The 15,756-nt window shown below is 44.2% G+C and overlaps 1 protein-coding gene across 2 annotated transcripts; it reads right to left on the reverse strand.

Moving 5' to 3' along the window:
- Nucleotides 1-3,298: 3,298 nt before the first annotated feature.
- CHST4 (carbohydrate sulfotransferase 4) lies at nucleotides 3,299-12,514 on the reverse strand. Of its 2 annotated transcripts, none has more exons than XM_058528195.1 (2): nucleotides 12,404-12,514; nucleotides 3,299-5,167 (listed from the first exon to the last, which is right to left on the reverse strand). In XM_058528195.1, exon 2 carries the CDS (start codon nucleotides 5,147-5,149, stop codon nucleotides 3,974-3,976), a length of 1,176 nt encoding a protein of 391 aa, XP_058384178.1. In that variant the 5' UTR covers nucleotides 5,150-5,167; nucleotides 12,404-12,514; the 3' UTR covers nucleotides 3,299-3,973. The 2 variants fall into 2 exon arrangements, with proteins under 2 accessions (XP_058384178.1, XP_058384177.1); XM_058528194.1 differs by having other exon boundaries at nucleotides 12,226-12,514.
- Between the last annotated feature and the right edge of the window lie 3,242 nt (nucleotides 12,515-15,756).

Consider the following 15,756-nt stretch of genomic DNA (forward strand, 5'->3'; position numbering starts at 1 on the left):
CATAGCCCTCAACAGAAATGCCAGGGTATTGGGGATCCCTAACTAATGTCTATCAGAGGTTTATTAACTGGCCTATGTCAATCACATATGTTCATTTTTATATGTGTTTAATTTTGCTTTGCTGGTCTGTAAAAGTAAGTCAATAGAGTTGTGATAATATACATAGTCAGTGAAATTAACTTACATTTAGCTTGGGTTTAAATCACACAGTAAACTATTTTTTGAGAAACATTTATAGACAACGCAATAGCAGATTTTTGCACAAAAATAATCAGAAGTTGATTCTACCTTCTAATCTCTCTCCATAACTGCTAATTTTAAGTTGAAAAGAATATAGTTTTAATTAAAATTAAAATCTTAGCAATTGCTCTCATTATATAGAAGATGAAGCCACATAGTAACTATAGATAGAAACACAGTTAAATTATAGTCAAAGCCCCTTTGTTTGAAAATTATCCCTTTCTCACCCTCCAAAAAATTATTTAAAATTTTAGGACTCCCTTCTCTCCTGGAAGTGGAGGTCTTAGGCTAGTTGCCCAGCTTGGCTTTTTGTAAAATCATCAATTACAGTCCTGCAATTAGGCATTTCAGGCCATTATGTTTACTCTAGACATGAGCGAGCTCACTCTGCAATCCTGACTACTAGCCCTGAGAAATTTAGATCAACTTCATCCCTCTTTTAGGTTTAAACTCATCCTTAGACCCCATGCAGCTAAGGAGGCTGAGGAGGCAAACAGATGCCTTTCTATGCGACGGTTTGGGGATGAACAGATGTTGCCAAATTGGAAAGGATGTTTAGCAGAACACTGTCCTCTACTCTTGTCACGGTTCTCAGCTCCCCAAACATCCCCTATTCCACAACTGAGTGTACTGCCACTCTCATCACTCAATTCCAGTGCCAGCCACTGGAACCCATCAATAGGACACTCATTGCTAACTCTCTCTCAACACTGGGTCAGATTTTTACTTGTTATATTTTTTTATCTATTTTATTTTATTGTGTGTGCGTGAGGAAGATCAGCCCTGAGCTAACATCCAATGCCAATCCTCCTCTTTTTGCTGAGGAAGACTGGTCCTGGGCTAACATCTGTGCTCAACTTCCTCCACTTTATATGGGATGCCACCACAGCATGGCCTGACAAGCGGTGCATTGGTGCGCGCCCAGGATCCGAACCCCGGGCCGCCAGCAGCGGAGCGCATGCACTTAACCGCTACGCCACGTGGCTGGCCCCTGGGTCAGATTTTTAAAGAGGTTATATAGCACGATTTTATACTACACTGTCTTATGTTATGTAAAAATGCCATCATAGTATTATTATATGTTCTCTAAACTTTTTTTTGGGGGGGGGGAGTTGAGGTTAAGGGTAAGATGCCACACACAAATAAAAATTAATTTAGACCAGAGACGTCCAGTAGCACTTTTGCAGTGATGGAAATGGTCTGTATCTGTGCTGTCCAACAGTAGCCACTAGCCACATGTGCCTATTCAGCACCTGCAACATGACTAGTATGACTGAGGAACTGAATTTTAATTTTAATTAATTTAAATCTAAACCACTACCAATGGCTAGTGGCTACTATATAGGATAGTACAGCTAGATTCTCCTTCAAGAAGTCCATCTAGGACTTAGAATATAGGAAATTTAAAGCTGTTTTTTTTGGTGAGAGAGATTAGCCCTGAGCTAACACCTGTTGCCAATCCTCCTCTTTTGCTGAGGAATACTGGCCCTGGGCTGACATCCGTGCCCGTCTTCCTCTACTTTACATGGTATGCCGCCACAGTGTGGCCTGACGAATGGTGCATAGGTCCGTGCCGGAGACCCAAACCCACAAACCTCAGGCCACCAAAGCAGAGCGTGTGAACTTAACACCTACGCCACCTCTACACCACCGGGCCGGCCCCTTAAGGCTGTTTTAAAGTAGATCTTGAACAAGATCCTGAGACTTCCATGTGGCTAGTCTCTTTCCTTGTCTTGGGGTGGGGTGATTCTTTTGGAGAAGGAGAAACAAGCAGCTTGGTACTCTAGAATCCCAGAGAGATGGTTCCTAAGGAAGTTGCTAACTCTAAAACACTTCAGGTAGAGGCTGGAATTTCAGAGGGGAAATCAGAGATGGTCGAGTCTATCACTGTCCTCTTCACTCGCCCTCTTCACTGTTTGCACCACCGCCTACTGCCTGGCCTTATTTTCAATGTCGGGGAAATTTGCCTCTTTCACCGTTTTGGGCAGTTTGTAGAGGCAAGCATTTTCCTGGGAGATCCTATGCTCTTGAAAAGTGGCTTGGGCTTGGATATTAGAATAAATTCACTCCTTTAGAGCCACATATAAATTAACTTCCATAGACCCAGCGGGCAAAGGTAGCTACTCAAATATTTATCTCAGGTGGTGGCACAGCGCAAGAGCTACTCGGCAGAATCGAGTGGGAGAATTCCAATCTGACATTGAGGGAGACTTATGAAGTGAGGATCATGTCAAAAGAGGGAATGGGAAAGATGAAATGATGATCTCTCTCAGGTTTGGACAAAGTGAAATATTAAAAAAGTCAGGACTCAGAGGCCCATGGAGTTCCAGGCATATGCAGACCTTCTTCCTACTCCTCCCACCCTGAGGACAGCACCAACGTCAGGAGTAAGTGGCACAGATCCTCAGCACGCGCTGAAAAGTCATCTGTCTTGGAGCAAGAAGGCAAACAGTGCTGCTGCCCAGAGCAGGGTGTACTACTGCCAGGCTGGCCATGGAATAGTCACCAGGGTAGCTTGATAGACATACAGAATCCCAGCCCCCACCCCGGGAGATTCCAATTCTAGCGATCTGAGGTAGGGCATGGCAAAACGCATTTTTAACAGGTGAATCTGATGCACAAGGAGATCTGGGGAATGCTGCAAAGACTGGGAGAAACACTTTTTTTGTTGGGGGAGGTGACCAGAAAGAGCCTGATAGCACTAATCAGACTGGAACTGAGGTCCTCTGGCTGAGGGATCAGATTAGAGGAACTCTTCGCCCAGACCCTAGAGTGACACATACAGTATCGTTACAACTTAGGCCTCACACAAGAAAGAAAGGGCTTAGTTCCTGGTTGTCTACTTTCTACAAATTCTTAAGAAGGCAATGTATTGATCAGTTTTGACTTAGTTCATCATCTGACACCAAACATTGTCTTAGCAACTTGTCTATGGTTGAGCGATAGATAATAGTAAACTAGAGTATTAAAAAAAATCTATAAAGACAATTATGCTCTTAGGTTAGGATCCCATAAGAATGAGTGTTTACTACTAAGGAATTAGAAAGCATAAAAGAGAACGCTCCAAAAAGAATCTTATTTTGAAATTTTAGTGTTAACGGATGACAGCTTCACAGGTCAAAATCCTCTATGTGATGGGAAAACACTGAGGGGAAATGACATCCAAATCGGGCCCAGCCCCCCGATGAACTTAAGAGCTTGCTCTGTTGTGCAGAGATTTTGTTTCGTATTTGTGATAACTGATAGCTGTGATGGCCACGCTCACGGGTAAGCATCCATCCCCGTTCCCCATTCCCTTTTTGAATCCACTGGGAGTCCAAGGGCTCAGAGTTCATACCCCTGTGGAACGTGTTGGCGAGCTCTTTGGTGGAAGTCCCATTTCCCTGGTTTTTCCTGTCTCACCCCTTTCCCATTGGGCAAGATGAGGACAGAGAAGTTTATGGATTTACTGCATTGATACTGCATGGTGCCAAACAGGACCCCAGGCCACGAAGTCTCCGAGGCATACATAGATAGGACAGCCAAGAAGTGGCTTTCAGTGGTGGAATGTGCCGCTCATGTAAGGTTTCTGAATCTCTTTCCTAGACGTAAGCAGAGACACAAAGATTTCTCGGCTGAGCATGTGTGGGCACTACTCATACTCACATGTACACCAAAAGAGTCATAATGAAGGCTCAGAAGCAGCCTTCAGTCAACGTGGCTGAGGCTGGTGCCAGGTAGGAACAGAGCCTCCTCAACCCTCTTGGTAGACTTGCTGGGAGGGGGTCCAGGTAGACAGAAGATCCAGCGACAGGTTTCTCTGCTCTTGCTCAGATCTGACAAGGCGGTAGCCCAGCAAATTCATGGTATCACTGCAGACTTGCTGAAGTCGGAAGACCTTTTCATAAGGCAAGGACCAGCGCCAGGCCTGGGAGACATCGAGGGCATTCCTGGCATTTGTGTGGAAGGCGTGAGTACCCATGCCCTTGCCTCGAGTGATGTTGTGCACCCAGGTCTGGAGTTGGGGCAAGAATTTCAACCCCACGTATTCATACATTCGGGCAGTCTGGGCCAGGGGGTCCCGGACCAGGTCCTCGTAGCGCATGAGCAGGTAACGCGGCTTCAGGGTTTCGGGCAAGGACTGCGCAGCCTTGTAGATCTCCAGCTGGCTGTTGCAGATCACCTGCATCACCCCGTAGGGTTGGTCCTCTTTCTTGAGTTTCTGCCAATACCGGCCCAGCACAATGTGGCTGTCAGTCATGAGTTCCCCTGTGGTGCGTTCTCGGGAACGGAACACGGCCCGGGGGTCTCGGACCAGGTGCACGATGTGCAGATTGAGGGAGGGGTCTCTCAGCAGCGGGTAGAGCACCTGCAGGTTGAAGAAGCGCACCTCCTTGAGCACCACGTGGCGGTAGGAGCGGCAGGCCTTCTCCACCACCTCGAAGGGCTGTCGATTGCACAGAAGCCTGCAGTGAGCCTGGGAGGTGATCTTGTCCCGTGGGAAGATGTTGCAGGCAGGTGGGGTACACAAGGCCCGGCTGCCCTCCCACTGAAAGAGACTGGACTGGTTTCGGGGACCAGGTTTCATGTAGGCATCAAAGACACTCATGTCACACAGAAAGACGGCACGTATCAGATCCCGCACTGCCATATGCAGCCTCCAGGCAGTGCTTTGTGTGAAGGTCATCCAGACGTGCCAGGCGGGCTCCATCAGGTAGAAGACATCCGGGTGCTGCCCAAAAATCTGGCCCACAAAAGAAGAGCCAGAGCGCCACGAAGACAGGACCAGCACGTGCATGGGCTTGGGCTCGGGCTCCTCCTTCGTAGACATGGAGTTGAAGTTGTGGCTGTACAAATGGATGAATAGAGCTAAGATGGCCATCTGGGAAACCAAGAATAGCAGTGGCCTCATTTTTTTGGGCAGTATCATTGTGCTGAAGTGGAAAACCTTTAAGGAACAAGCAGAGGGGCTGTTAGGCTGATGTTTTGGTGTCTGCCTTCCATCCTCTTTCTAGCCAAAGCCACCTTCTCCATGACCCCCACCAAGGAGCAATGTAGAGCGCTGGAAACTTCTTGCAACCAACTGCACAAATCCTTCTCTGAATCAATTCCTGTCTCTTGCAATTAGTGTGTCAATAACTTCTATTTATTTTAGGCTCTTTCCTTCCTCCCTCCTGGTCTTTCTTGTCCGTTGAGCTACCCAAAATGCCTGAACTCCACCATATTTCTTTTTTTTTTTTTTGTGAGGAAGATCAGCCCTGAGCTAACATCCCTGCTAATCCTCCTCTTTTTGCTGAGGAAGACCGGCTCTGAGCTAACATCTATTGCCAATCCTCCTCCTTTTTTTTTTTCCCCAAAGCTCCAGTACATAGTTGTATGTCATAGTTGCACATTCTTCTAGTTGCTGTATGTCGGACGCAGCCTCAGCATGGCCGGAGAAGCGGTGCATTGGTGCGCGCCCGGGATCTGAACCCAGGTCGCCAGTAGCGGAGGGGACGCACTTAACCGCTAAGCCACGGGGCCGGCCCCAACTCCACCATATTTCATCAACGTGGGGGAATAGCTCCACCCTGGCACCCTGGTGACACGCACGTCTTCACCCAGGCCATGTAGACAAAGCTTAACTGCAATCTGACCCAAGTTTTGGTTGAATGCCCTGTGATTCTTTCTGAAACTAAGGGACATAAACTGACTTGTGAGGAACTGCCTTGAGGCCATTGCTCTCCCACCCCCCTACCTTGAGGGAGACTGACACAAGGTCATTTTTCATTACCCTCCTTCATCTCAGTTCAGCACAGGACTTGCAATCCCCTGAAGGATATGGCTGCAGGCTACAAAACTGCTTGGCTTTATAGTCATGCCCACATAACAACTTCTTGGTCAACGGACCGCAAACACAACAGTGGTCCCATAAGATGAGTACCATATAGCCTAGGTGTGTAGTAGGCTATACCATCTAGGTTTGTGTAAGTACACTCTGTGATGTTAGCACAACAGCAAAATAGCCTAATGACACATTTCTCAGAACATATCCCCATCGTTAAGTGATGCCTGACTGTAGTTCGGAGTTGTCACCTCAGTGGCAAAGCCAAGTGCCCGTGGCACCTGTCAGCTAGTCCCCCTCTGATTTGGCCTCATCCCATGGGACCAGGGACAGGGGAGCTGATCCAATGCTGACCTCACATCTGTGTAGGTAATATACTATCTGAATCTATTTGGGTTGAATCGTTGTCTCCTTAACAACCAACTCATGAGAGTGAGGCAAGCCAACCTAAGAACTGCAGTAGCGATACTTGTGGCCTGTTAGCCACTGTGTTGCTGCTTGGGGGAATGCTTGACCGCTTGACACAACCTACTCAGGGCTGCTCAGTACAGTCAGGCAGGTTGTGTGCTGCACAACCCTAGGGATTACCATCTCATCAAGAATTTAAGATTTTTATTATAAAAAAATGTTCTGGTAGGTGACAGTAAAGTATCTTAGTCCAATAGAATATGTATATTAGGATGATTTTCCAGTTGTTAGATAGTAAACATCTAGAGAAATGAGTTCCACTTTGTAATTCACACTAAGGCTCATATAGACTGACTGGTGGCAACCCTGAACTTATTCCCTTCACAATCAGGGCTCACTTTGTGTGAAAAAACATGGTTCCCAGTGTTGTGCTAGAATATTATTCCAAGGGAGATCTTAACCCTCTTTAAGGGCTGAGATGACTCTGGATCATTTAAGGTGACTTTCTGGCATAAATAACTGTTGAGAGATGTAATAGTTATTTCACATAGTAAAAAATATTAATGGTAGCAAGGTACTAATTTGCATAACACTATATACCCAAGAAATTTTTCCTTCATTTTAGTAAAAAAGAGAAAACATATTTCTAGACAGTAATTGGAGTATTTGGGTTTAGGGTTTGCTACTTTCCTGGTGACAGGTCTTATCACTAATTTTTAAAAAGTTTTTAATTAAGTTAATAGTCACACAGTTCAAATTGCTTTAAAAAGTATCATTATCTTGGACATTAAATGCACCGACTCAGAATTTAAAAGAAGATGCTGTGGGAGGAAGGAAATAAGGATAGCGCCTGCCAGCCTGCAGCCTAGGCTGTCACACTCCAGGTCTTTAGCATATCGAAAGACAGGCGAGGGGAAATCTATGACAAGCAGCCATTCCTGTGGAGGGGGCCTATAGTCATAAATTAGAAAACTTCTAGAACTATTTGTAAACAGGGGTAATGACACACTTTATAACGGGCTCACAGTATTCTTCTGGGGGAAAGAATACCTAAGAATTTTACCAGCTGCTGAATCAGTAACCTCTTCTCTACTTGCTACCAACTAGTCTTTACCTACCAGCTGGTGTTCTGTCATCAGTAGACAGTGCAAAGTCTCCTTCCACCACCTGCCCTCCCTCTGCCCATTTCCCAGCTTGCCCCCAGATGGTAACTGGGTTCATTTTTCATGTGTCGTTTCAGTCACTTTATCCATACATAAGAAAATTCAAGGGGCTGGCCTGTTGGCACAAGCGGTTACGTGTGCGTGCTCTGCTGCAGTGGCCCGGGGTTTGCAAGCTCGTATCCCAGGCGCGCACCAACGCACCGCTTATCGAGTCATGCTGTGGCGGCGCCCCACATAAAGTAGAGGAAGATGAGCACGGATGTTAGCCCAGGGCCAGTCTTCCTCAGCAAAAAGAGGAGGATTGGCATCGGATGTTAGCTCAGGGCTGATCTTCCTTACAAAAAACAAAAAAGAAAAAGAAAAACAAAATTCAAATGTATGTGTATTCTTAATTTTTTTTCCCTCTTTATAACACAAAAATAGCAAGTTATACACACTGGGCTGAACTTTGCTTCCTTAACTTAAAATATGTCTTGGAGAGCTTTCCATGGCAGTACATAAAGTATTTCCTCCTTCCTTTTCACCACAACATAGAGTTCTATTGTATGGGTGTACCACGATTTATTTAACTAGTTTCCTCACTGTTGGGCATTTGGGTTGTTTCCAGTCTTTTGCCATTTCAAAAACTTCGATAATGACCTTTATGTTCATACATCATTACACATGTATGGTAGCTAAATCCTCAGAAGTGCAATTGCTGAGTCAAAGAATATGAGTATGTGTACCTTTGACATCTATTGCCCAGATAGCATTCATACTGGTCATAAACCATTATTTATGTCCAGAGGTCCAGAGCTTGTAGGGAGTGGATTTCAGAGGAGGAACTGGGCAGCCACAGATGTGACTCAGAGTTTATAGCTTGCTTCCTGGAGAGGTAGAGCATGCTTTGCCAGCTCATGGGCTTCCCTTGGAAGTCCCCTGAACCTTCTGGGAAGTGTGTGATGACCCAAGGCAAACCTTGCTTGGCAATGGCACAGAAACCCCTCTTCTTCCATTCATTACAACAATGCATTTCCTTCATATGTGCCAGAAGGGTCCAGCGAGGATCATCTTCCCTTGGAGGCCAAAAAGCGCTTTGCTCTATGCCAGGAAAATGTCAATGAACGGTAGTTCCTGTCTTGGCCCTAAAGGTTAGAACAGGACCAGCTAAGATATGCTCCTAGTTCTTTTAAACTTGAGCCCAAGAGGAAATGATTAGAAACTAGGCCATTACTGATAATGGCCCAAGAATGCCTCCCTACCCCCCAAGAACTGAGGAGAGACTTTAGCAAGAGACCTTCTTCCAAAGACAACGTGCATACGAGGAAAAGTTTGGAACAAAGATAGGAAACAATGGAGCAAAAGAGAGAGGAAGTAAAGAAGAGAAGACCTTGACCTAAGGAAATTGTGATAAAATTTTTTATGCGAGGCCTATAATCAGCTCAGGAAAAAGCTAACATTTCCTAGGGATTAGGAATGTGGACCTTTCAAAGTTACAGCCTCCCTCCCCCTATCCCAGCTTTGGGCCAACTCAGTGTCCTCAGCAGCTCCATAGCTCTGAGCCCTCCTTGCCTGCCAATAGCTCCTGGCCTTATGCCCATTCTCTCCTGGAGCTGGAGCCAGGCCTTCTACCTCCATCCCCAGCTGTCCTCAGGCTTTAGTTGTCCATGGTTCTCAGAAATTCCCATGGAAACCCTCAGACTTCTTTCTTGCTTTTTCTTTCCATGAGCACTTTCCTAGCCAGAAAGAAAGTATGCTTTAGTAAAGTGAGTCCCATCTCATCACTGGGATCTAGACACATCCTGGATCTAGGCAACCCATGATGGGGCTGACCAGAACAGCCAGGGAATACTTTAGGGAGTGTCTTCAGCAAACCTCATCTCTGCAGACTGTAATCAGTGGTAGAGGTGGATATTTTTGAGACCGTAGGAAAAGCGAGGTGATGCGGCTCTGTGAAGAAAAGGAAACTGAGGCTTTTTATGGCAAGCTCCTCTAATCTAACCACCCCTCTCCCCCACCACCCTGCACTACCTCCTCTGTAGTCCTGGGAGTTGGTCAGCATTGGTGAGAAGTGTGTGACAGGACTCCATCTCTGAGTCCCTATTCTACCTTCCTGAGTGTTCTTTTCCAGCTTTTCAATTGCATGCTTGAATCCCACCCTCCCTGTTGCCAGAATCCCGGTAGGCACATCTCTAGCCTGGTCTTTGATAGTAAGTAGCCTCTCTCTTCTCTCTCTCAGCTCTCTCCATCCTCCACTGCTGCCAAAAACTAAAGCACAAGTCTATACTCCCCTCCTTAAAATCCTTGAGTCACTTTCTGACGCATACAAGATTAAATAGAAATCCCCAAGTCTTGTACCCAGGGTCCTTCATGATCTGATCTTTGATCTCCTGTCACTCTCCCCCTTTTTGGCACCTTAGGGTCCAGACTTCACTTTCAGTTGCCCTGTTATTTAGAAGCCCCGAGACATTGGCAAGATGGCCACTCTTACCTCAAGATTCTGCCCACGTGTCGGCTTTCTCCCTGAAAGGCATCTCCCTTCCTCCCAAGATTTAGCTGTTCCCCAAATTTTCTATTAGCATCCATCTCTCACTCTACAGTGAACAGCTGTAGATGAAGGTCCCTCCCACTAGGCTGCTGTAACTGAAGGGTAAACATTATATCTTATCTTGTTTACAGCTACATAAAATGTACAAGTGATTAAGCCTCTTTAAACACTTGTTGAATAAATAAATAGTTGAAGGTGGAAAGAGGCATGGTCATTGCTAGAAAGCAGATAACTGAATGAGATCCATCGAGAAACTGAAACTTGTCGTTTTCTAAAATGCACACAGATGTCTCATTAGTATCAGTTACTAAAATTTAGGTGATTCTGTTGAGTACCGAGCAGAGAACCAACACTGTCTCAATTGCATGGAGCAAGATATTGATCAAGTCAGAGGCATAGGTTTGATGCGATATGGCACAGTTAACCTCACTCCAAAAAAAAATAGTTTCTACACTGAGCAAGTGTTAGTTAAAATCAGGAAAAAAAGTGAATATTATTTTTAAAAATGTTGATAAGAAATAAAAGCCTCTTTGGAGGGCAACAGACTACTTTCCTTGCTCTAACCAACTCAGAAAAAGAAGGAAGAAAAAACCCTTAGCACATCCCATCATCACCTCCCCCCAAAATAATTTAAAAACATGTTGCCCCAATGATGGCCGAGTAGTATCATCTTAGCACACAAAGGATAGTCCATCACTGAAGAGTCAGGAGAACTTTAGGATCTTGAAAAACATCACCAAAGGGATGGTAGTGAGGGAGCACCTACATCAGGCACAGGGACCATGAGGCAGCAGTATGGGCGACCTCATCCAGCAGGCTGAATTATAGGTGACCCCCAAATTGGTACCATGTAGCTTTTTACAAACAAAATGAGGAATCCTGAGAAAAAAGCAAACAGACATCAATTTAAGAGCCCTGGAGTCCAGCCACTGGCATATTCCTAGCTTAGATTCCCCAGTGAGATTAGGCCCCTGAAACCAGAAAGTAGAGATGGCAGGAGATATTTGCACAAACTGAGAGAGAACAGAGCTGGGTTGGGGAAACCAGCCACCACACATATAGCTGCGGACCTGGGAAACCTGGGGAGATAAGTGCACCTGGGCAAACGGTGTCTCTATAATAACTAACTAGATTGAAAGCGCCAGGAGGACTGGACGTGGATCCTCACCATTACTGTGTCTTGAGGGCCAATGACAGCGCCTGGCGCATAGTAGGTGGTCAAGAAATATCTACTGAATGGATGACCGAATGAACAAACATTTGTAGAGCATTGTTTAGCATTTGAAGTGCCTTCGTTGATCCGGGTGTGGAAGGCAGGGCAAGACATTCTTATTTTGCACATATAAAAGTATTTCAATTCCAGTTAGAAATTCCAGACTTGCCCAAGGCCATACAAGATAGAGGTCTCTTCTACCCTGGCTGATGTGCTGGCCTCATAACTTAATCTTATTTTACACCTGAATGGTGTTCCACAACTTTGAAAGCCCTTTCAGGCACAGTCATGACAAAAATGCTATTAGATAGATAGGACAGTGATGGTCCACACCCCCATTTTTCAGAATAAGTAAAGTGAACTTTGATTGACTCCGCGGTGGAAAGAGCCCTGTCTGAATCAGCCCAGGTCTTTTGGGTCCCAGGTCTGAGTGTTCAATTATCACATCACACCTCACCTGAGCTAGAGAAAACCCGCAGCTCCCTGGACCTCCACTCTGCCACTCCCCAGCACCTGAGCAGAGAAGCTGCAGGAAGTTCAGAGACTTGAGCTCAGAAGCCAGGATCTGAACAACTTAGATGCATCAGGGGACCGTCTACAAAATAGACCTCAGAACAGCCCTACCATTCTAGGCTGTTTCGGACCCTGTTAGGGATGGAGCTGGGTGGGGATAGGGGAGCTGCTGGTAGGCAGCTTGTGCTTTTTCAGGAATGATTCCAGGTGATTCTGATTCAGCCCCCCTCCACTATCCCCCTCCGCCACTGCCAACGAAATCCCCAGATTAGCTGCCCGAGTTATCGGATACTCAGCTCCAGTAGCCCTGGGATAATGGACCTGTTGTAGAGGTGTACACAGAGAGAACTCTCCTTACCTTGTGAATGGCTCAGGCTCCCCCACTGCTGTAGAGAGGTTCCCGGCTAGCCAGGCGGTGCAGCTTTTCTCCTCTGACTCACCAACTCCCCTCTCGGCTTCCTCCTCCTCCTTGCATAACCGTCACTACTCAGAGCAAATTCCACTGCCCTATCCCTTCTGCCAAAGAAATGACCCACCTTCCAAGACGGGGTTGAGAAAGCAGTCCTCCCGGGAACCCGGAGTGGGAGCCGTGGTATTAGCAGCTCTAACACTGAGAGACTCAAGGGGTGGGGTGAAGCAAAGGAGGAAGCTTGCTCTCCCACAACTGGGAGAGGATCCTGGAATATAGACTCCTTGAAAGCAGCTGAAAAACTTAACTCCCTTAGGGCAAAGTGGAACAAGAAGAGACCCATGGAGAACTGGGAGATGAGGAGATGAGGTCGATAAGGAAATCACTGACAATTACAACCCAAATGCCCACAAGATCTTAAACCTTACTCTTCTGTCTTCATCTTATCTCTGTTGCAAAAAAGATGAGAAAACGGGAAAGCTATTTTTGGATTGTACCTGCCAGCTCACTTTGCTGGATTTGGGGAGATTACATTTTTTTGGCCTCTGTCATATTCACCATCTTCACCTTTCTTGCAGGAGGTAATAACTAGATGTATTACCTAGATGTAACAACTAGATATATGGGAGAACGGAGATGTATTGGCGCTTAGTTGGGATACAGGAAAAAATATATCCACCTCAAGAGAAAAAAGAAACAAATCATCATTAGAGATTATAGTTTCTTACTAGCTGTGTGTCCTTGGACAAATCACACAACTACCCTGAGCTACTTTACATGATCATCGTGAGTATAAAACAATAGATGCAAAAACTCTTTACAACATGTGTGCGAATAAATGCCAATTGTGGTGGAGTATAAATGCCACTGACTTGGGAGTCAGATATCTGGGCAAGTCGTTCCTTCCACCTCTCTGAGCCCTAGAATATCAGTGTAAAACATATACCCATCTTACAGAATTCTTGTGAATGTTGGATTAATTGGATTGGATTAATGCCTATAATGCCTCTACCACGATATTATAACAATAGTCAGCTAAAAAGCGGTAGTTATTATTAAATCATAATAATACCTCTTTCTTCTTACTCAACTGCTGGCTCATTTTCCAGGCCTTGAAAGAGAGCAGGCAGAGTTGTATCAGTTCTGGGATAATCTAGAAGTATCTGCTGGTTTCCATCAGCTGAGCCCCCTAAGGCCTTATTATTGGCACAAAAGGCCAGACCTGTAGTGGTGCCTTGTACTGATTTCAGCTGTGTGGCCCTCCCTACAGAGAGCTGTAGGTCTCTCTGACAGGGAGAAGAAAAATTTCTCTTCCTCAAAGAGATGTAAATTGAAGAGCCAGAGCTGGGCAGTTGGTGGTTCTGCTTTTATTCTTATTATAAAAGTAATACTTGTTAATTATAAAAAATTTGAAAAACACAAAATATATAAGGAAGACAATATATATCCTTTTACATTTTGCTGCCCAGAGAAAACCACTGTTGATGTTTTTGACACGCATACAGAAATCTGCATAATTGAGATCACACTGGAAAATACACTTGTTTGTACTTGTTTCCCATTTGTCTTTATTTTATTTTAAGACATTTTAAATTATGAAATTAAAATTAGCGCATAAAGGTACAATTTAACAAATAATATAAAGGAACTGCCACTTAAAAAAATTTTACAATTTTTAGAATTAATTTCTAAAATATATAAAGAACTCATACAACTCAACAACAAAAAAATGAACAACTCGATAAAAAAATGGGCAGAGGATATAAACAGCATTTTTCCAAAGAAGATATACAGATGGCCAACAGGCACATGAAAAGATGTTCAACATCACTAATTATTAGGGAAATACAAATCAAAATTACAATGAGATATCACCTAACACCCATCAGAATGGCTATAATTAACAAGGCAAGAAATAACAAGTGTTGGAGAGGATGTGGTGAAAAGGGAACCCTTGTACACTGCTGGTAGAAATGCAAAGTGGTGCAGCCACTACGGAAAACTGTATGGCGATTTCCCAAAAAATTAAAAATAGAAATGCCATATGATCCAGCTATTCCACTACTGGGTATTTATCCAAAGAACATGAAATCAACAATTCAGAGAGATTTATGCACCCCTATGTTCATTGATGCATTATTCACAATATCCAAGATGAGGAAGCAACCTAAGCGCCCATCAAAGGATGAATGGATAAAGAAGATGTGGTGTATATATACAAAGGAATACTTCTCAGCCATAAAAAAGATAAAATTGTGCCATTTGCAACAATATGGATGGACCTTGAGGGTATTATGCTAAGCAAAATAAGTCAGAGAAAGACAAATACCGTATGATTTCACTCATGTAGAAGATAAACAAACACATAGATAAGGAGAACAGATTAGTGATTACCAGAGGGGAAAGGGGGTGGGGGGAGGGCAAAAGGGGTAAAGGGGCACATATGTATAGTGACGGATAAAAACTAGACTATTGGTGGTGAACACAATGCAGTCTGTACTGAAACCACTATATAATAACGTATACCTGAAATTTACACAATGTTATAAGCCAATATGGCCTCAATAAAATAATTTAAAAACAACAACACCCTGGGACATTGCCAAAGCTGCTTCAGTATCCCTTCCCTCCCACAACCTCCCTCACCCTCAGAGGTGATCACTTTCATGGTGAGTAGTTTCTTGCTTTTCCTTATAGTTTATCACCTTAAGCATTACAATTAAATTTCCCAATTTGACCTTTATATAAAAAGAATCAAACCACACGTATTCTTTTGAGATTTGCTCTTTTTATTTCATATTATCCTTATAAAATTCAGCACATTGTTGCATATAGTTATAGGATTTTTGGTTTTTATTACTGTGTAATATTCCATGTGTGAATATACCACAATTTGTCCATGATCTTTTTAATGGAAATTTGAGTTGTTTATAGTTTTGAGCTATGACAGAACTTTCTTGACACATCTCCTGGCACACATTTACACCAGTGTCTCTAGCAGGTGCTGGGACGTGGCGGGGTGTTTGGCTCTGATTTTTTCACTTCACACTCTATCATAAGCATTTGCTCCTGTCAACAAATATTTATGGAAGACATTATTTTGAAAGGATTTATCATATGCCAATATTTCAGTGCTCTGTTGTTAGACATTTACACTGTTCCCAATTTTTCCCTTTTACGTATAGCACTGTGATGAATACAGTGATATTAATGGTTAATGAAGCTCCTGGCACAATCCTCAGCACAAGTGGCTGCCCCTTACCTGTAATACCATAGATCTTAGCCTCTCTAGTTTGTGATACATACAGTTAGGAAGAACTTTTGGAAAGGCTGGGCTGGAAGCAGCCATTAAGAAATAGGTATTCACAGTAATCAAAAACCCGAGGTATCCAAAACAGAGGGTGTTCCCAGTAAGGAATTATGTAGCACGAAGACTATGAAAGAAGAGAATTATAGCTACTGCTTGTTCAGAGCCTGCTA

The sequence above is a fragment of the Diceros bicornis genome, chromosome 32 (genome assembly GCF_020826845.1).
Source record: "Diceros bicornis minor isolate mBicDic1 chromosome 32, mDicBic1.mat.cur, whole genome shotgun sequence".
NCBI lineage: Eukaryota > Metazoa > Chordata > Mammalia > Perissodactyla > Rhinocerotidae > Diceros > Diceros bicornis.

Coding starts and splice junctions, on each gene's coding strand:
- CHST4 (XM_058528195.1), bottom strand. CDS start 5,149: ATGATACTGCCCAAAAAAATGAGGCCACTGCTATTCTTGGTTTCCCAG.